Below are 22,825 nucleotides of genomic sequence, written 5' to 3'. Positions count from 1 at the left end.
TTTGTGTTCTATTCTGAATAAAATATTAGATGTTGGCACCTCCACATCATTGCATTTCAGTTTTTATTCACAATTTGTTTAGTGTCCCAACTTTTTTGGAATCCGGTTTGTATCACCTGTCCATATTATCAAGACACTCAAAGCTCTTTACAACAATCTGTGCCTCATTTACCCATTCATACAGCACTCTACTTGATCTAAACAAAATAATTGAACAAATCAAATAAAGAGACTAATCAGTGCTTTATCACATTCATACACTGATGGGGCACACATCGGAGGCAATGAGGGGTTCGGTGTCTCACACAGGGACACTTCGGCATGTGACTGCTGGTGGAATCAAACCCCCAACTCTTGCAATGGAGGACCAGGTTTGATTACTGCAATGTGCTTCTTTTTGGAACCAATCAGATCTTTATTGCACGTTTACAACTGGTTCAAAATGCTGCAGCCCGATTTTTAACTGGTACAGGAAAGAGAGCACATTACTCCAGTTCTGACCTCCCTTCACTGGCTCCCAGTTCACTTTTGAAGTCATTTTAAAATCCTTCTGTATGTTTTTAAACCTCTGAACAGCTCTGCCCCTCCTATCTCGCTGATCTGCTGCAGCCATATGTCCCCAGCGCTCTCCGAGGTCAGCAGACCAGATGCTTCTATTGGTTCCAGGCACTTGTTTTAAGCTCAGCGGTGACAGGGCCTTCTCTGTTGCAGGTCTAAGACTGTGGAATGACTTACCACTGCATGTCAGGCAGGTTCCCTCTCTCACTGTTTTTAAGTCGCATTTAAAACTTACTTTTATTCTCTGGCTTTCGATCCAGTGTGAGTTGATTTTAACTTCAATGTGTTTTTATTATTTTAGTCATTTAGTTTCTAATTTTTACCTCTGTGGATTGTATGCATTTTATCCTGTGTCCTTTGCCGTTTGTTTTGTTGTACAGCACTTCGGTTGGCCTTGCTGCTGTTTTAAGTGCTTTGTAAATAAAGTGGTATGGTATACAATACAATACAACTTTATTTATAAAGCACTTTAAAACAACATAGTTGGCCAAAGTGCTGTACACTAACACATACAAGCATAAAAACTATGAACTCAACAAATACCATAAAAGTAATGAACTACCAAATCATAAAGCAGCAAACAGTAACAACAATAAAACAAATAACATAAAACAATAAAGCCAACATTTCAAGCTGCATTAAAAGCCAAAGAGAAAAAAAATGAGTCTTCAGAGCAGATTTAAAAACAGGAAGTGAGTCAGCTTGTCTGACGTGCAGAGGCAGCTCGTTCCACAGTTTAGGGGCAGTGACTGAGAACGGTATGACCTTTGCTACAAATTAGTATTAAATAAACTCAACTGAAGTGAACTGAATGTAGTTTACTCTCCTTAGCCTCCCTGGTAAGGTCTATTCAGGGGTACTGGAGAAGCGAGTCCGATCGTTAGTTGAACCTCAGATCCTAGAGGAACAATGTGAGTTCCGTCCTGGCCGTGGAACACTGGATCAGCTCTTTACCCTCACTAGGGTCCTTAAGTGGTCATGGGAGTTTGCCCATCCAGTCTACATGTGTTTTGTGGACTTGGAGAAGGCATTTTAAAATGTTCCTTGGGGTACACTGTGGGGGGTGCTCCGTGAGTATGGGATTGGAGGCCTGTTGTTACGGGCTGTTCAGTCCCTATACAAGCGGTGCGAGAGTTTGGTTCACATTGCCGGCACTAAGTCGGACCCCTTCAGGGTGGGAGTTGGACTTCGCCAGGGCTGCCCGTTGTCACCGATTCCATTCATAACTTTTATGGACAGAATTTCTCAGTGCAGCCAGCTGGCGGAGGGTTTCCGGTTCGGTGGCCTCAGGATTCCATCTCTGCTCTTTGCAGATGTCCTGTTGGCGTCATCGTGCCGTGATCTCCAGCTCTCACTGGAGTAGTTCACAGCGGAGTGTGAAGCGGCTGGGATGAGAATCAGCACCTCCAAATCTGAGGCCATGGTCCTCAACCGGAAAAGGGTGGATTGCTCTCTGTTACCGGTCAGTCTACATTTCTACCCTCACCTATGGTCAAGAGCTCTGGGTAGTGACCGAGATGAGATTGTGGATAAAGGCGGTTGAAATGAGTTTTCTCCACAGGATAGCTGGACTCTCCCTTAGATATAGGGTGAGAAGTTCAGTTATTCGGGAAAGACTCGGAGTAGAACCGTTACTCCTCCACGTCGAGAGGAGCCAGTTGAGGTGGTTCGGGCATCTGGTAAGGATGCTCCCTGGGCGCCTCTGATATAGAAATGATTATTTTAATGCTTTTATGTCAATCTATACCTATATTACACTTATTTAAACACACTTATACTCACTTTTGATGCAGCTTATCTGCTTATTCAGTCATTCCTGTGCTGCAGATGTGTTTTGGAGTAATTAAAGTTCTCTGGGGATGCTCTAGCCAGAAGATCGGGCCCAATCTTCAGGTTACAGTGACCCAGGTTTTGAAGGACATGTTTTTTTTTTTTTATGAAACCATCGCTCTGTTGCACAGACTGCTTTGATGAAGGAAAAACAGATTTAATTAAATCTGCCCTCCTGGCAACCATCAAAACTTGCTTTGATCTGCTCTCACGCGAACCGGTCAGGGAAGAAGGTATAAAGGAAGTGTGACAGGCAACTTAATCTTCGGAAGTCCTGTGATGGATCAGCACGCGCGCTGGTGCCATACGCCATTTTGATGTGATTCTTCTTTACCTGGGTCGAAAACGACTTCCCGGCCAGTGTCACGGTGAGAAGTTATTTCATATCAATTTGTGTGTTAAGAGTGTACGAGTGTACATGTGTTTTTTTGCTTGGCTGTTTTCTGTGGCAGGTTAATAAAGGACACTTATTACTCCTAGCAGTAACAGCCTCTGGTGTTTCATTTTTTCCATCTTGTCTGAATATGTGCCGACCGTTCACGAGCCCTTTTGATAAAGAATTTCATAATACAGCCTCCCTAGAGAGGTGCTTCGAGCATGTCCAACTGGGAGGAGATCCTGGGGAAGACCCAGGACACGCTGGAGAGACTATGTCTCTTGGTTGGCCTGGGAACACCTTGGAATCCTCCCAGAAGAGCTGGAAGAGGTGGTTGTGGAAAGAGATGTCTGAGCCTCCCTGCTCAAGCTGCTGCCCCAACGACCCGACTTCGGAATAAGCAGAAGATAATGGATGGATGGATGGATACTGCACACCAATCACTATACTGAATTATCTCACTCCCCATTTAAAAAAAAGGAACTATCTATATGTGAAAATCACACATTTTTGTAAATGCTCACTGCTTTATGGGGATCGAGATGGGGTAGAGGTAGGACAGCTGATTTGGGACCAGAAAGTTGCAGGTTCAACTCCCTGCCATGCCCATGTCAAGACACCCAATTCCTAATTGCTCCCTGCGGACCTACATAGCTGCCCACTGCTCCGCCTGGGTGTATCTCGTGATGGGTTAAATACAGAGGACTGGTTCTGTCATTGTATGGGAAAATACAATGATGACAACACATAGCACTTCAAGTTAATTTTATACAGCGAATGCAAAAAAATAAATAAATATCACATTTTCTTAAAGTATTCAAACACATTGCAACATTTAAAATAATGAATCTTAATTGAACTTGTGTCAAATTAAATTGATAGGACATGCACAGCGCTCAGGTCCTCAGACTGGGCTGAAAGGTCACCTTCCAACATGACAATGACACAAAGCACACAGCAAAGACAAAACAGGAGGGACCTAGACAGCTCTGCAAGTGTCCTAGAGTGGCCCAGCCAAAGACCCGACATCGGCCTGTTAAGATATTTCCTATTTAGACTGGTCCTATGTTTTTGATCTGCTCAGAGATGGGATTATAATGAAATTATGACCCGGTTCTGACTGGGTTAAACTGGGCCAGCAAACCCTTAAGAGAGTCTCCCTGATGATTCAGAATCAGAATCAGAATGTTTATTATCGCCATGTCAATGAACGGGGTTCACAAACTAGGAATTTGCTTCGATATAAGGTGCGAATAGTAATAAAGTAAAATAAAGTAAAAATAAAGTAAATATTAAGTAAAAATGAGAACATTAATAAGACATAAGCCTGTGTACACCCACAAATAAAGTAAAATTAAAAACATAACATAACCATATGTACACCCATACAATAGAGAACAATAAAAAAGCTTAGAGAACAGTACAGATGGAGTATTCAATTATAATACAGATGTAATGTAACCAAAGCAGAAATTATGAGGTAGCATTATGAGTGTTCAGGAGTCCAACAGCAGAGGGGAAGAAACTGTTCTTATGGCGGGAGGTTCTGGTCCGAATGGACCGAAGCCTCCTGCCTGAGGGGAGTGGTTCAAACAGTCCGTGTGCAGGGTGAGCAGGGTCAGCTGTGATCCGACCTGCTCGCCTCACAGTCCTGGAGACGTACAGGTCGTGGAGGGATGGAAGGCTGCAGCCGATCACCTTCTCAGCTGAGCGCACAACGCGCTGCAGTCTGAGTCTGTCCCTGGCAGTGGCCCCGGCGTACCACACCGTGATGGAGGAGATGAGGATGGACTCGATGATGGCCGTGTAGAACTGCACCATCAGCTTGGCCGGCAGCTTGGCCTTCTTCAGCTGTCGCAGGAAGTACAGTCTCTGCTGGGCCTTCTTGATGAGGGAGCTGATGGTCGGCTCCCACTTGAGGTCCTGGGTGATGGTGGTGCAGAGGAACCGATAAGAATTTGCAGTGGTGATGGGGGTATCATTACAGGTGAGGGGGGGCAGAGGGGCGGTGGCTTTCCTGAAATCCACAATCATCTCCACTGTCTTCTGGGCATTGAGATCCAGGTTGTTGCTGCTGCACCAGGTCACCAGCCGGTCCACCTCCCTCCTGTATGCAGACTCATCACCGTCCGAGATGAGCCCGATGAGAGTGGTGTCATCTGCAAACTTAATAAGTTTCACAGAGTCATGGCTGGAGGTGCAGCAGTTGGTGTACAGGGAGAAAAGCAGGGGGGAAAGCACACAGCCCTGTGGATTCAATATCTGTCAAGAAATAGTTTAATCTGCTTGCCACGAAGGCTTTGAAGCACCGTCTCATGTTTTTCCTAACATGTCAGTACACATAAGACCACACTTAGTCACGCCCCCTCATACACTGACAGGCTGAGCTTCCCTTCTGCGAAAGGAGGAGTCATAGGACCCCATAAATTAGTGATGACACGGGACTTCAAGGCTCTTCCGGGTCTGTGTACGCGACACGGTCTGGAGGGTCCAGCGCTGTAAAACTGTAATCTTCTCCTGCCTTTTTAATATAATTGATAAAACTTAATTGACGTTTCCTTGATTTATTGATTAGTATAGTTGCCACTTCCAAGGGAGGTTTGAGCCGGGGGTAAAGACGTGGGTTGGAGGGGGTTTCCGGATCCGGTGTCCACAGCCAGCTCCCGTCTTTAACAGCTGGTGCCGTGACCCGGATGATCTTCTTTAACAGGCCTAATCCAACATTTGGAGACTTGGGTCCACCAACGGTCCTTATCCAACCAGACTGAGCTTCAGAGAATTTTAAAGAAAACCCAAAACGACTCGAGGCTGTAGCCGCTACAAAAAGTGTTTCAACTCAATAATAACCTGAATACTTGTGTAACAGTTGTTATCTTAACAAATGTATAAAATTGCACAAAAAGTCTGGTTTGATTTAGTTATAAATGGAATTGGAGCATAGATAACTAAAAATATGCAATTGTATCTTTAAGCTGCAACATAAAACTGCAAGAAGTCAGGGGTCTGTAGACTTTGTGAACCTCTTGTTCACCACAGAAATCACCTCGACCCTGATGCAGCTCGGACACGACGCCTAACTATATCCAGCATTCACTGCATCTGAAGCTTTTAGCCACTAATGTTGGGTTGTAGTATTAATACCTCTAATCACAGTTTTGATTTACTAAAAGGTAAAGGTCGAAAGTTAAAGGAAAAAAATAACTTTTTTTTTTTTACACAGACACAAAACACACCTTTAAAATGATCTCAGACCAGTTACAACAATAGACCTTAATCTATAAACAATCACTTCAGCTATATAAAAAAACGAGACTGTAAAAATACTGCAAGCTGTTTATGCTGGTGAAGATTCTCAGTCATCCAGGACATGATGAATTCATGATGTATTGAACGCTTTTTGAATGCAAGCTGTTTAGTTTTAAACTGTTTTTGTCAAAAAATTAATGATGCACATTTGTCGCCATTTTATTTACTTTGCAATGCATTCTGGGGAAATGATGCAGACAGGTTGGTCCGGCGCGAGCCCAAGTCAGCTTGAACGTTAATTTTGAACATGATCTGATGTTTAATTTGAACAGGAGTGCTGACGAGAGAAGAATGGAGAAATTAATCAACATTAGCTCCAAAGCAGTGTTTCCTCTACTGTTATCCATAGGGTGCCCCGCCCGGTCAACAGAACCGAGCACCCTGCCTACAATGTCCTTCACCCCTACATACTTTTACCACCCACAAATATGTAATATTGGATCATTTTCCTCAATAAATAAATGACCAAGTCTAATATTTTTTTTGTCTCATTTGTTTAACTGGGTTCTCTTCATCTACTTTTAGGACTTGTGTGAAAATCTGATTATGTTTTAAATCATATTTATACAGAAATATAGACAATGATAAAGAGTTCACAAACTTTCAAGCACCACAATGGCATTAGCTTCAGAGCTAATGTGAATGGCGTCTTCACTTGCCTTGGCAGGACTCTCATCTCTTAGTGATCGACAGGGGTGGGGGTGGGGGGGTTTGGAGACGGAGACATGTCTGTGCTGCGTGCTAGCTCGGGGCGCTCGGTTCTGTCGACAGTGCTGGGCGCCCTCCTTGGATAATGGTAGGAAAAACGCTGTATATGGCATTAGTGCCATAGTGGCTTTAGCTCCAGAGCTAATAAATTAAACATCACAAGTTGGTCACATTTGATTGTTTTGACCCATATACAAGTACTAATACAAAATATAACTTTAAAGTCGCGTTATAATTTTTTTAGCCTAGATTCTTTCCGTTTTAGTTTAGGGCGGCTGTGGCTGAGTGGTTAGAGCAGTCGTCCTCCAATGCGAGAGTTAGGGGTTCGAATCCACCAGCAGTAACATGCTGAAGTGTCCTGAACCTGACACTGAACCCCTCATAGCCTCTGATGTGTGCCCCATCAGTGTATGAATGTGATCTAAAGCACTGATTAGTCTCATTAGAATGATTTGTTCAATTAGCTTTGAAGAGATCTAGTAGAGTGCTGTGTGGATGGGTAAATGAGGACACAGATTGTTGTGTAAAGCGCTTTGAGTATCTTGAAATAAGATAGAAAGGCACCATAACAGTACAGTCCATTTACCCATTTAACCAATGTACGTCATCACCTCAGAATGCATCATGCCGTCCGAACAACTTTTAGAGAACAGAGAACAACACAATAAGGCCAATATATGGGAAAGGAGTCAGAAATCCCTAAAGGCATGAAAGGCCTGTTGAATGACAACGCAGCTTGGTTTTTACACTGTTGAGAAGGCAAATAATATGAGGTGCATCAAAATTATGAAGTAGAGATGTTCGGTTGTTTTAGTTTATGGATAACTGTGAATGTTGGCTCTTTGTATTCAAACATGCTCCTCTGAAAGGCTCCGTTTACGTGTGTGTGCAAGCGCGCACGTGTGCGGTCCAGCACCGTGGTTGGATTCTTCCAGGTATACACTCAAGCAGAACGTGTCATTTACTTGGAAGGGATTGGACACGTAAACATTTAGCAGAGACTGCAGAGCTGCCAACAAGCCAAACGAAAGTGTTGACTCCAAACCACCGATGACTACCCATCTTCATCATCTGCAGAAACAGAGGAATTTCATTCCAACACCCTGTGGGAGTTTATAAAGTACTGCTGTGACTGAGTTACACCTCACTATTCCTCAGGACTCAGCTCCATGTGTCAGTGGTAGGCTGTGGTTGCCAGCCGGTGCCGTGGGCTCTGCGGGCCACCGCTCCTCTCACTTCTTTTACAGGCGTCTCTTTGGCTCGGTGCGACAGGAAACCAGAGAGACCAAAGAGGCTTTTGTTACTTTTTCACATCAGCTTATTGGTAACCGGACTCACGTCCCGTCAAGGCAGCAGGACACAGAGAGCCGATGGAACAGGGGAATAAGAGAAGTAACTTTTTTATTTTAAAGGAGGCACTGAGAGGAAAAAAGGAGACAATCTTCATCCAAACATTCTGTTAGGAACGATGAAGACATTTTGGAGTTAGGCAGACAAAAGTACTGAATGACTGCATAAACTTGTTGAAGAAGCTGAACCGAGTTAAAGCTAAAAGAAGCAGAGCACCACATGCAGTACAACACGCAAAAAACAGTAGCTAAAAGTGGCAACACACTAGAAAAAAGGAGCAAAAGGATAAAAGCACTACAGGCACAGCTTTAAGTAGCAAAAGGCTAGCCAAATGCCAAATAAAAAGGTTAGCAAGAAATTAAAAGTAACAAAAAGCTAGCTAGCTTAAAATGAAAAGTTAAATGTTAACTAAAAAAAAGCATAAGGGTAGCTAAAAGAAGTAGAACGGTAAAGGTAGTAATAGCTGAAAGCTAAAAATAGCACAAGAAGACAAAAACAGAGTGAGTTTATTGAAGCAGATTTCAAAGAGAACAAAGTTTCGAATAAATAAATGAATGTACTTCATGGGGAAATCATTTATAAATAAAGTTAAATATTTTGAAAAGTATAAAGCTTAAAAAACCCGAGTCTTCTTCTGAATGAGCTGAAAGCACAGACCACAAAGAATGAATGGAAAAATAAAAATCTGCTTTCACACATTATGTGTTTTGGGCCAACTTTGTAAATGACAAACAAACATGCACACACAGATGCAGGTAAAAACAATGAACCCTTTCCTCTGGGCGATAAAAACTGTGATTCCAGCAGTCAGTCTGTTCCTCAGAGGGTTTTCACTGGCGTCTGAAGAGCGTTTAGTTTGAAGAGGGTTGGTTTGTATTGTTCCTGCTTTCAGTTATGATCCACATTATTGTGATTATTGTTATTATATCTACATTATTGTCTGAATGTTTCTAAAGCATTCACATGATTGAGATCCTTTTTTTAATTTAACCTTTTTTAAACAGGTTAGTCTCACTAAGTCACAAAAAAACATTTACAAGAGAGACCTGTTTTAGACAGAACATATCAAGTACAGAAAATATTCAACAATAAAAAGCTATCAAAATTAAAAGTAGTTATAAAAAATTAAATATTTGAACCACCCTCTCTTTTCGAGGGAAACATAAGTTAAGACTTGTAATGTAATCAGACTCCATAAATCAACCCTAAAAGCACAATTTCCTTCCTTGTGGTTAAATCTTAATTACCGTAATTTTCGTCATATAAGTCACAGTTTTTTGCATAAATTTGCATACCCTGTGACTTATTGTCTCGCTATAGCCAATGACGTCACTCATGCAGAGTGAACAGCAGCAGCGGAGCACACAGAAGGCGTACAGGTCCAATAAGGGCAAATCCAGTTCCAGGGTCCAAGATGGGTAGCAGGGGTTCGAGCACAGGGGGGCAGAGAGCAGAATAAATCCAAAAACGTGATCTTGAATTGTGGTCGGTGCGGAGGCGCAGAGTAATAACCAAGAGGACTGAAGCAGACAAAATCCAAAAGGGAGCAGGCAGGTCGGGTAGTCAGAAAACAGGCTTGGGTTCAGAACAAGGCAGGAAGCACAAACAAGAAGTGCTGGATTTCAACTGCTCAGAGAGGTTTGTGAATCTGGCAATGAATGAGGGTGAGCAGGGAGCTTAAATAGGGAGGTGCACAGGTGCAATGAATGAAGATGATTGCAGAGGCAGGGAGAGGAGGCATGGTGCAGGCACATGAACTGAGTGATTGACAGGACAGAAAACACTTGGCAGGAGAAAACATGAAACTATACAGGCTGAGGTAAAAAAAAGGGGCAAAAACATGACACTATCAGAGACTGAGACCTCACAGTCCAAGAAAGCCAACCTGCCATTTTTTACATCTTCTCGTGTGAACTTGATGTATTTATCCACAGAGTTGATGTGGTCAGTAAAATGTTGGACTTCCTGAGATTTAATTTTAACCCAGGTGTCGTCAACATACCTGAACCAATGACTTGGTGGTGTCCCTGAAAAGGACATCAAGGCTCTCTTTTCTACCTCCTCCATGTACAGGTTGGCAACAATAGGAAAAACTGGAGACCCCACAGCACACCCATGTTTCTGCCTATAATATTGCTCCCCATATGTGAAGTAGGTTGTGAAAAGAAATCGTCCATCATTAAACAGGGGTGGAGGCCTCCGGGTTCAACTGTCCCCCTCTTACAATGCTGTGATTGCAAGTATCACTCAACCCCCTGTGAACAGTCCTTCTTGAGCATGTGATCAGCTGGTTTTGGTTGTCAGCAGCAAACTGGTTGATCCACTCTGAGAAGGTGCTATTTAAGAGACTGAGCTGAATACAGCACCTCAGACTGAGGAAGTCTCTCGGATGAGAGACGAAACGTTTCTACATTTTTTTTTTTTTGCTTTGTTTTGTTTTTTTGTTTTCTTGTTTTTTGAATGTCCAGAGGACCAGATTGAACTTTTTTGGATTTTTCTACCTGGATTATTGAGCATGTATCAGGTTATTTTTTTTTTGTTGTCATTAATTTCAGCTTTCTTCTCATTTTAATTTCATTTGAGCTAATTCTTAGATTTATTTTTTTATTTTTTTGGTCATCTTTTCAGCCTCTCTCTGCCTGTTTCAGCTTATTCAGCTTGTTTTGGCTAAATTTCTGCTCTGTTAATCTTTTTCTACACATTTCTGCTGGTTTTATTAGTTGCTTTCTGCTTTTATTTTTCTGCTTTTAGCAAAGTCAGCTGTTTAAATTTAGCTTACATTAATAGATATGAAACTTTTTCAGCTGATTTCAGCTTTCTGAAAAACTCACTCAGCAATAAGCATTCACACTGCATTTTGGCAGGACATGAGATTTCTCTAGTTGTTTTTGCAGCACCACAAGCCACCTCATGTAAAACTAGGTTACCTCATATAGAAATACAAAATAAGCCAAGCAGCTGGCCCCAGGAGAGCTCTGAGGGTCCTCTTTCTGGGCAGAATATGACCCCCTCTCTGTTAGACAATGCAGCGTTTATTATGTTTCAGTATAGAGCTTTAGCTGGCTACAACTCTACGTTTCATAGGTGCCTTTTATTTAACCAAGCACACACACTTGGTCAACTCTTATTTTACTTCGATGTTCATGTCTCCTCTCTCATGGGTCAATATGCAGGAATTTTTTAACCGTTTCACGTTTCTTTCATTAAAAAGTAAACTATATACTTGGGCAAATTTACCAGAACTGTGGTCTGGTGGGCGCTGAAGTGAAATTTATTTTGAACAAATGACAAAATACATAAAATTATTTATCGGTTCCTTTTTGAAAAAGAGTATTAGGAGGCAAATGCTAGTTTTTTACCATACAATACATTCATGATATCACCACATACATGTACTTTAAATAGTTAACACCACATTCCATAGGGTGCTTCAGAAGTGTTATGTTTATAGGATATTTTAAACTGTTTTACCTTTATAGATAAGCACTTATAGATAAGTTCTTCAATAAAATTACAACTCCAACAGTCAGTCTTGAAAATGTATGCACAATTACACAGTAATTGTGGTACACAATTCTAAAAGCCATGGACCAGATGGCTGCACTTCAGAATTTTACAAAGCCTTTAAAGAGAAAATTTCACCGTTGCTATTAGAAGTATTCAACGAGGCCATTAATAGGAGCTCCTTAACATTTTACCAGGCAAGCATTTCCCTTATTCACAAAAAGAACAAAGACCCTCTGGACCCAGCATCATTTGATCTCATGTTGCTGTGTTCATTCGTACTCATCTGCTCACACAGACTCATGTTCACGCTGCTGTTTCCGGCATATTGTTTTGCACTATTAGTGTTTAGCGTACTTCTTAGTTTAGCATATTTCTTAGTTTATATTTTAGATCCTTATTTACGGTTTCTTTTTACACTTTATATTTTTGCTATTGTTGGATGGAACTGGGAACTGGGACTGTGTTCAAATCCCTGCTAAAAACATATCTGTTCTCTCTGGCGTTTCATACTGTGTGAGTTGATTTAGTATATCTTGTTCCATGTCTTCATTTTAATGCTGTTGTTTTAATTTTTTTAAGGTATATTCTTACTGCTTTTTATTTCTTAGTGTTACCCTTAGTGTTAGGCACTTTGATAACAGTCTATCTGTTTTAAATTGTGCTCTATAAATAAATATGACTTGACTTGACCCTGTTCCATCTCATATACCACATGTGATGCGAATGATAATAAAATCTACTTGAACTTGAACTTAACATAATGTAGACAATAAATTACTAGCAAAAGTCTTAGCTAAACGTCTAGAAACAATCTTACCAACAATTTTTCAGGACCAAACGAGGTTTATCAAAAATAGGACAGTTGTTTTTTAATGTATATTACTCAATATAATCCATTCTCGGGACAAAGATAATCTGTATCCTGAGATTTTACTCTCCTTAGATGTGGAAAAAGTCTTTGACAGGGTTGAACGGGATTTTATCTTTTCGACCATGTCAAAGTTTGGATTTGGCTCAGGATTTATATCTATGGTAAAATAAGTATATGCCCAACCTCAGGCTTCAGTGCAAACTAATAATGTATATTACAGTTATTTCTCTCTTAGTCGGTCAACTAGACAGGGCTGTCCACTCTCGTCATTACTTTTTGTATTAGCCGTTGAACTCTTGCTCTTTTATTATGTGCAACAAAGAACTTTACCAGGATAAAAAGAGGAAAGACCGATCATCTGCTTACAGAGATTTATGTTCTCTTACTACACATATCAAACCCTGTGAAGTCCGTCCCATTGATAACGGAACCTGGATACAAACTGAACTTACCAAAAAGTATGTTATGGCCAATTAATACTAAACCTGCATGTACACCAGCATGTTTAAAAAACGTTGCCTTTTCAATCTCAATTAATTTAAATTTAAGTATTTTAGAATAAATATATTTCAGGAACATAACAGCCTTTTTAAACACAATTTTTAAATCTATATGATTAAACAAAACAGGATATAAATAAGTGGGTGAATCTATCAATCTCATTACCGGGCCGAATAAATATTCTTAGGATGAATATTTTGCCTAAATTTCTGTTCTTATATCAGTGTATTCCAATCTGGATAATGAAGGCATTTTCATTAAACTAGACTCCCTTATGACATTATTTATTTGGAATAGATTTGAAATCAAGAAAATGTTTTTGCAAAGATCACCTTGTCAGGGAGGAATGTTTATCACCCAGTTTCCATCGTTTCTACTGGTCGTGTAATGTTGGCTCAGTGTTGTTCTGGGTGTCCACTCAAGGGACTAATTGAAGAGGGATGGAGAATGAAAGCTATTCTTCCTCTTTTAAAGCCTTACAGTATTCAGCTCTTCCCATCTCAAAACAAAACATTGAGAATCCAGTAGTCTCTCATTATGTTAAAATCTGGTCCCAAATAAGAAATCATTATGGATGGACAGACACATCAGTTTTTAGTCTATTGAGAAATAATCATGCGTTCCCTCCATCAGTTGCAAACATTTCATTTTATCAGTGAGGGATTCAATGTATAAAATATTTATTTACTGAAAATATTTGTTTTTCCACATTTCAGCAATTGCAGACCAAATTCAATTTAGAAAGTAATTTCTTTAAATTCCTACAGATCCAAAGTTGAGTAAAAAGCCTTTTTCCATCCTTCTCCAGTCGACCCTCAGACTCCACAATGGAGAAGGTACTTAGCTTTGATCCGTGCATTATGGGTTTAATAACGAGGAGCTGTAATTTGTTATCACAAGAGGACTCAGGACCTACATTAGACCTTCTGAAAAAGGCCTGGCAGGAAGACCTGGGAGTGATTATTACAGACAACAGTCTAAAGCTCAAGGATATGTTCATTCTACTTCTGTACATATTAGACATGGACTTTTGCAGTTCACAGGTCAACATAGATTTATCTACATAGATTTATCTACATAGATTTATCTAAACTGAAACTGTCGAAAATGTTTCCCTCTGTTGATCCTTCTTGTGATAGATGCACATGGGTCACTAGGACATAGGTTCTTAAATTGTTCTTTAATCACAATATATTGGAACACTATTTTTCAAACTCTTCCCAAATTTTTTTGGAAAAAAACCCCAAACGTCTAAAGCCAGACCCAGTTTTGGCTCCATTTGGTGTGAGGCCGGTGGTTGTACAACTGTCAGACACCCAAGTCAGAGTGATTCGTTTTGTGACCTTGATGGCATGGAGGCTGATCGTGTAATGTTGGAAACAGAAAACGCCCGCCATCCCACCAGGCTTTAATGAAAGGCATAATGGGGCATTTAAAATTGGAGAAAATTAAATTTTTATTAAGGGGGAAACCTGACATTTTTCACTCAACTTGGTAGTTTTTCATAACTCATTTTAGTACAAATATATAATTTGCATTTTAGGGTGTTTTACTCTTTTCCTTACCTCAAACTCTCTGTTGTCCTCGTTATACTGGACCACATCCATAAAGTTACCTGCCAGCGTTTCCAGGAAATAGGCGGAGTCCATCTCTGTCTGGATCTGCAGTTTGGAGCACAAACTGGAATTGGGAGAGGAGTGAGCAAGAGGAAGAGCATGAAACACGAGAAACGAGGGAAAGGAAGGGAATAGGAAGGACAAGAAAAGAGGAAAATAGGTGAGAGGGAAAAAAAGAGGACAGTAAAAACCTTGTTATTTTCCTCCTTTGGTTTGGTTCACAAAAAAGTCAAAACTCAACCTCACCACCTGCAGGTGATTAGATAAATCTCCTAAAAGTGAGGCCATGGTCAAAAATATTTATAGTTTAAACAAAAAGTCCCTCGTCAAGCTGACACTTCCTGTTAATACTTTCTTCTGTATGTTTTTTCCCAAATCAAATTGCTTCTGGATACTTTATGTAATTCATATATCAACACATTTGATCAGGAACAAGAATGGGAGACTGCAAAGAAATGAAGATTCAACACAATCTGCTGTCTTCCTCACATAGACAACGTTAACTGACTTTTTATGCATGTTGATGTTTTTGAACAGCGCCCTGAGACGATTTCTGTTGTGACTTGGTGCTATATAAATGAAATGAATTCAAATTGAATCGAATGCTTTATGCTTTAATGTATGTAAAGTCTGCTTTAATTTTTATACTTTTCAAAATCTTGAACTTAAAAAAAAATCCTTAAATACGTCAAGACCTCTTTACTTCCTCAAAAACCTTGTTCATTTTAAAATCTGGATTCAGCATACAGTATTCACTCTATTTTGTCTTCTTATTTGACCTTTATTTATCCAGGTTAGTCAATTGAGAACAAATTCTCATTTTCAATGACGACCTGGCCAAGAGGCAGCAGATACAGAAGAGGTAGAACAGAGATGGACAACATAAACAACTGGCAGTCAAACATAAGATTGTACAGACCATGGGACTGGTTTAACAATCAAAAAGCTAGGACCGGTTCATGGTGCAAGAAAGTAACAGAACTTGTAGAGGAGAAAGCTAAAAGAATGTGCAATGGTCATCAAGTGATGCTTTCACTAAGCTTTTAAAAGATGAAAACAGAATAAAAGAAGCGAGTTTGACAGTTTGTTGTAAATGGTTCAAATCATTGGTAGCAGAAAATTGAAAGGATGAACAACCAAAGGAAGTGAGTGCTTTAGGGATGCATAAGTTAATGTAGATGCTGGAGTGGACAGTATGAATGTTGCTACAGACTTTGGAGAGCAGAGTGTTGATGTGAATTTCCTGAGGTGTGGAGCCAGTCCAAAGCCCAAGATATTTGTTCTTCCTGACAAATTCTAAAAAGTTAAGTCTGGTCCTCTGGACATTCAAAAAAACAAAACAAACAAAAAATGTAGAAAATGTTTGTCTTTCATCCTAAAGACTTCTTCAGTCTGAGGTGCTGTATTCAGCTCAGTCTTATAAATGCTCACAAGGAGGACCATCAGCCTAACGATGGATCATTAGCACACTGACGGCTGTTTACTATTCACAAGGGGTTGAGTGATACAAGCAACAACATCATTGTAAGAGGGGGAAGAGTTGAACTTGGAGGCCTCCACCCCTGTTTAATGATGGACAATTTATTTTCAAAAAGATGGCCTGCTTTACTCCTCTCTCAAACCATCGTTCCTCTCTGTCCAGGATTTGAACATCTTCATCCCTGAAAGAGTGACCGCTGGCCTGGAGATGAGTGTAGACCGCAGAATCCTGGCCTGATGATGTTGATCTTCTGTGCTGGGCCATCCTTTTGGCCAGTGCCTGTTTAGTTTCCCCGATGTAAGACTGATCACAGCCCTCCTGACACTGAACAGCATACACAACATTACTCTGTTTGTGCCGGGGGACTGGATCTTTGGGATGAACCAGTCTTTGCCGTAATGTATTTTGGGGTTTAAAAGCCACTGGGACGTTATGTTTAGAAAATAAATGTCTCAGTTTCTCTGATACTCCCTCAACATATGGAATGACCACTGGTCTAGGTCTGGGTTCCTCCTTTTCACTTGATGGCTGACTGGAGTCCTGTTTGGATTTCTTCTCTGCTTTCAGGAAGGCCCAGTTAGGATATCCACATTGCTCTAGAGCCTGTTTTCTCTTCCACCTCCTCAGGACAAGACTCAGCTGTTCACCTCCACCTCACAGATAAGGGACACTCTTTTGAAGACCAAAATGTGCACACTTTGGACAGTGAACACAGATGGTTTGAGAGGGGGGGAGAAGGATGCCAGCTGCCAGGAAAAAGATAAAAAGGAAGGTCAAAGAAGAGATATATGGATGCAGTTAGAGAGGACATGAAGGTGGAGAGTGAGGACAGAGCATGCAGAGGATAAAGTGAGATGGAGGAGGATGACTTGCTGTGGCAACCCCTAAAGAGGGAACAGCCAAAAGAAGAAGAACATAGCCTGCAAAACAAAGTTCTGACTGGGGGCAATGCACAAGAAAGGGTGTCAGTGGGTGGTAACAAACGGAAGCTACCCAATTTTGGTCATCCACTCATGTTAGCGAGACATAAGACTAGAGTTATAAACTGCCTTCACAGCAAGAGGAAATGATGTACAGAGTTGAAGGCCTTTGTTAGGTCAACAAAGACAGCAGCACAGTAGTCTTTCTTATCCATCACACACATAATATTGTTCACAAAATTAAGTGTGTTGGTAAAACAACTGTGCCCTGATCTTAAGCCTGACTACAAGGGGTTGAGAATATTGTGTGTTTCCAATAAGTCAATAAGCTGTTTGTTGATTAGTTTTCAAAAAATTTTGAGACACATGGCAGGGTGGAGATGTAGAGTTGCCTTCGGGCCCAAAAAAATCAGATCCGACCCAGCCCCAGCCCGTAGTCATCATTTCTGAACCCCACCCGACCCGACGAATTAACAGTAATTACAGGTCCAAACTCGGAAAAAAAATGTCATTTTTAATTAGTTATTAATGGTTGGGGACGTGCGACTGAATAAAAGGGGCAGAAGATTGGAGCTGAGGGGTTGTTTGTCCTTTCATGGCCGTCAAAGAGCATTTAAACCCTGCTTCTGCCTGCATTCCGATCTATTCAGACAAGGACCCTGTTCTGACACGTCTGCTTTGGGATCTCACCTGTTTGGGTCATTGGCTGCATGCGTCCGCTGAGTACAGCAGCTGAATGAACGTCCATTTGGGTGATGGATCACTTCCTGGGATCGCGTCCTGGGATCGCGTCCTGAGATCGCGTCCTGGGATCGCTTCCTGGCAGTATAGTCCCATCTGAAGCTTAACTGAACTTTTTACCTCTTTCAAGGCTGGTTAGTTTGCAGTGAAATGGCCAAATGCGGCTGGTGATTGTATGGCAGGCCATGTTATCATATAACTGGATCGTGACTGATCCTTACCCAATCAAAAGCCCAACACGACCCGGCCATCCAGCACATCATCATGGCCCGGTCCATCCCAAATTCGGGTCAGGTGAGGCCGAGCTTAGGGCTCGGGTTAGAAATGACAGCTCTATGGAAATGGGTCTGTAGCTGCATTGTTATCTCCTTTGAACATGAGGGTGACTGTAACGGTGGTCCATTTCTGGGGCAACACTGATTTATAGCAATGATGTGAGCACCAGTTTTCAAAAAGAAAGGGTCGAGCCCATCCATTATGCTACTTTTAGATACAGTTTTACTACTTTTAGCTACTGTTCTGCTTTTATCAGAATCAGAATAAGCTATACTATCATTGCACAGTGAAGTACAGTGAAACTGTATGCCATTGTCTGAAATATGGGCGGAGTGTACATGGCTGCAGCTCCTAAAAGCGTGGTCCTTAAGCTCCCAGTATACTCCCGCGTACGTCCATATGCAGAGGTATGCACGTACGTATGCAGAGGTACAAGCGTACCCCCCAGGGCATGTCCATGCAAAGCTCAAATTTTTACGACCACATACGCGTACGCGGTGTCGCACAATAAACTGCCCAGCGACGGACTGTTTTGTATGCGACACAAATTTATTAAATTCCCCTTCTTCATCTCTGATCTGGCCTTTTCTTTTGTTTTTTTGCCAAGATGCACGTGATCTCTTCCTCCTCCGTTGACTTCATGACTGAAATGGTGAGAAATGAAGGAATTTGTCACGAGCAAATTAAACTCAGGTCCAGCATGGCTGCGGGAGGGTCTGGAGATTTCCTGGTGGGCTGGTCTGATGTGTGGGCTGTAGAACCAGCGCTCCCCGTTTTTTTTTTTTTTTAATCTTTTTATTAACAACATATAAACACAGAACACCGCTGCGGCGGAGGCTGCCAGCGCTGGCTTTTTTTCCCCTTTTTTCCGACCTGTCAATCAATCCAGTAGGCGTGTCAGCAAATGACCAATCGGCGACCTCAATTTGTCCCAAAGGTAAACGCCCCTTTTCTGTGAAGCTGCTCTGCAGCTGCTCGGGGTGTACGCTGGAGTATGAAGTCTGAACCCTCTGCGTACAGTACACGCGTACGTACGCGTGAACGGACGTACGCGGCAGTATACTGGAGGCTTTATTCTTTAGATAAGAAAAGGAGAAAGACCATGAAGATAGTGGATATATTAAAAAAAAAAAAAAAAAAAGATCTCTTCACACCTTGTCAGGACATGATTTAAGACATTAAAAAAAACTACCAGCAAGCACATTTATAGACACATTACATATGCATTTGACAACAAGACAGTGAGATTTTAGACTTTTTAGTCATGACTCCCAATCTTTGGAACAAGCTGCCATCTAAAATTAGACTTTTTCACTTCATTCTTTTAAATCTGTTATAAAAACTGATATTTAACTAACTCAGTGCAAGTTCATTTATAGTTTTTCTTTGTGTGCGTGTGTGTTTTTTTTTTTTTACGGTTTTGCCACATTTAACTTTTTACTGGCGTTTAGTTATTGTTCTGCTTTTTTAGCTTTTACTGACATTTCTGCTGCTTCAGGCTTTTACCATACCATACCATTTTATTTACAGAGCACTTAAAACAGCTACAAGGCCAACCAAAGTGCTGTACAGACAGAACAACAGACAACACATGAAGCAATATACAAAATGAAGTAAATCAAAAATATATAAAAAAAATAAATAGACATAAAATCGATGCAGATAATAAATATGACGACAAACCAGTGTGGAGCATACAAGTTCAAAACACAGATCCTCTGGTGTTGAAAGCTACTGAATAGTAGTGAGTTTTTAAATGGGATTTGAAAACCGAGATGGAGGGGGCCAGTCTGACAAGCAGAGGTAACTCGTTCCAAAGTCTTGGTCCTGCTACAGAGAAGGCCCTGTCACCTATGCACTTAAGACGAGTTCCTGGAACTGTGAGGAGCAATTGGTCCGCTGTTCTTCTGCTATTAGTTTTGAATTATTCTGCTGGTTTTAGTTTGTGTTTGGCTCATTTTAGCTAGTGCTCTTGCTTGTTTGAACTATTGCAACTCTGTTTCAGCAGTCATTTAGCACTCACCCTAAAACTTTGCAGATATTGCAATATCTCTAATAAATAATTGTTGTTCCAAAATTTCTGAAGTGCTGGTGATGGTAATTAAATACGTCTCTCCTTAAATCTCATTTTAATGTAATCTTGAAGCCAGGACACACTGAGACATGGAAGACAGAAACCTCCGACCCACCTTTAAGACATTGTGTGTGTTTGTGCCGGCATGAGGACATGTTTGCGTCATCTGCAAACAGCTGAAACGAGAGACATTCCCTGTGGTTGGGGTAATTTTCTTTCATCGCCATGACAGTATTAGTTTGGTAAGCTAACCAAACCTTAAAGCTGCTTTTTAGTTCTGCTTATTCATTGTGCCAGCTGACCTCACAGTCACTATAACAACTCAAAACAATTTTAGAGACAGCCATAATTACTGCAGACATGGTGCAAGCAGAGAATGAAATCATGGCTGCAACTAAAAAGAACAGAAACTAATAAAAAATAAAATAATTGGAGACTGAGAAAAAGATCTGTCAACAAAACAGATGCTCAAGTTCTTTTTAACGCCCACAGCCAAAACGCAAAGGCAGACTATAATATTTTTGCTCATGTTCTGTGGGCATTTGTGTCTGTGCGTTAGCAAACTACCTCCTGATCCAATGGACCAACTTTAATTAAACTTTCAAAAATTATTGATTAGATGTACCGTACATCTAAAACTGATAAATATTTGGAGTCAACCCACTTTAACATTGCCACAGCCAACTGGCCTTTAAAAAAAACCATAAAATGGGAATAACTTTACAGATAATGATCTAACAAACTTAAGTCAGGTCCTCTGCACAGATTATTTTTTGTTGAAACATTGGTTATGTTGGTTTTAATCACACTATTATTTTTAATGGCTTTTGTGTTGCATTCTTAATCTTAACTAGGTCTCTCTTGTAAATGAGTCCTTGTGTCTCAGACTACCTAGTTTCCTCCACTTAGCAGTCCAGAACTACAGGCCCGCTGGGCGACGGCCCAAATGAAAAACCAAATGGCCTCGGGACCTGCCATTGTGTGATCACTTCTCCTTCTTGTTCCTCTCAAACCCAGCCAGTCAAAGCAGATGGTCGCTTGTCCTGAGCCTGGTTCTGCTGGAGGTTTGGAGTTTTTCCCTTTCTACTGTTGCCTTTGTGCTCGCTTAGGATGGGACACTGTGACGAAGTGAAAACTCAAAGCAATCTGCTGACTCCTTAGATAAATATTGTTATTAACAATTTTTTTATATATATGACTGTTTCTGTTCAGTGCCCCAAGATAACTTCTGTTGTGCATAGGCGCTATATAAATAAACTGAATTGAACTGAATTAAACACAGGTTAAATAAAAATAAATGTGCATTTAGCTAATAGAAAGGCCAACAAATGTAATTAAATTAAAAGCCATGAAGCCAGCATGTTGCCTTTCATGCCAAAGTGTTGAACCAAGATCATCTTATAGACAAAAGATGACGTTGTAGCATTTTAGACGCGCTTTGAAAATGACGTAAAATGACGGCACGCCAACATGAAAAAGACTGGTGTCCACCTTAGTCCTTCCTGCAGCTGTAGATTAGACGATGCGACTCATATTTGTCCTTTCTATTACCTTGGTTGGTTTAGATAGCAGAAAACACAGTGATATAGATAAAAAAGGTAAATGCACTGTACTTAAAGTCTTTGGTGATGCTGTCAAAGGTTCTGGGGTCTTTCAGGCGTGCGACGAGTGTATCTGAAGCCTTTTTCACCAGAATGGGACACTCTGCATTTTCTGAGGCCAGTGAACGCCACACAACCTCCAAGTACTCTGAAAATATACAAGCAGGACACTTAAACCAGTAATGCTATAAAAAAAGACCACATCAATACACAAGAGTGCCCTCAGTTAAAAACACAGGGCTGGTTATGACATGGTGCTAACACCCCGAGTAAACAGAGCCATGTGGGAGCCAGGCTCTGTCTGAAGGCTTGAGAGGGAATTTATTAAAAGAGTTTTTAGTCACGTTGTAAGTGAAACGATGAGCCAACGCCACAGCTTAGAAAAGCTCAGAGGAAAAACTGCACACTTCTAAAACATAGAACGTGAACGCTAACATCCTTCTTGCAACAGTGATGATTAACTTCAGTGCTTTGAGAGGGATCAAAACAAACCTCAGAACACCATGTTCATTGTTCTGGGTTATGCCAGGATTTCTCTCGGGTCACAGGGAAAGTAGGTAAAATGAGTCTTTAAGATAGAATGAGGCGGGACAGAGCTGGGTCCATAATCAAAACCACTCTGTCCTTGATCCCAACCTGAAGCCTTGTGGGTAAAAACAACCAAACACAGAATAACACTCATCTGGGATGTGACTAGCACTCTGTGAAAACAATCAGTATGTCTTTATACACTAAAAACACTAAAAGTAACAAATTAAGAGATAGTTAAAGGCCCAGCATTCCTTGAAGGAACGTATATCGCCCACGTGCCACGATTTTACAATGAGATCATCTTATATCCTGATGCATGCTCAATAATCCAGGTAGAAAAATCTAAAAAAGTTAAATCTAGTCCTCTGGACATTCAAAAAAACAAAACAAAGCAAAACAACAAAAAAATGTAGAAACGTTTCGTCTCTCATCCGAGAGACTTCCTTAGTCTGAGGTGCTGTATTCAGCTCAGTCTCTTAAATAGCACCTTCTCAGAGTGGATCAACCAGTTTTGCTGCTGACAACCAAAACCAGCCATCAGTGTGCTAATGATCCATTGTTAGGCTGATGGTCCTTCTT

The 22,825-nt window shown here is 40.9% G+C and overlaps 1 protein-coding gene across 1 annotated transcript in view; it reads right to left on the bottom strand.

Annotated features, from left to right (window-relative positions):
• The window catches only part of prss16 (serine protease 16), a gene marked incomplete at its 3' end in the record, with an annotated part of 40,019 nt that extends 18,021 nt beyond the window's left edge, over positions 1-21,998 (bottom strand). The window contains 3 exon segments of the mRNA XM_037678450.1: positions 14,573-14,687; positions 21,728-21,900; positions 21,978-21,998. Of these exon segments, the coding sequence (XP_037534378.1) occupies positions 14,573-14,687; positions 21,728-21,900; positions 21,978-21,998 (309 nt within the window).
• Between the last annotated feature and the right edge of the window lie 827 nt (positions 21,999-22,825).

This window comes from Nematolebias whitei, chromosome 6, assembly GCF_014905685.2.
Source record: "Nematolebias whitei isolate Nwh7 chromosome 6, NemWhi1, whole genome shotgun sequence".
NCBI lineage: Eukaryota > Metazoa > Chordata > Actinopteri > Cyprinodontiformes > Rivulidae > Nematolebias > Nematolebias whitei.
Note: the sequence above shows the minus strand (reverse complement) of the source record. Positions and strands in the feature narration are given on the sequence as shown.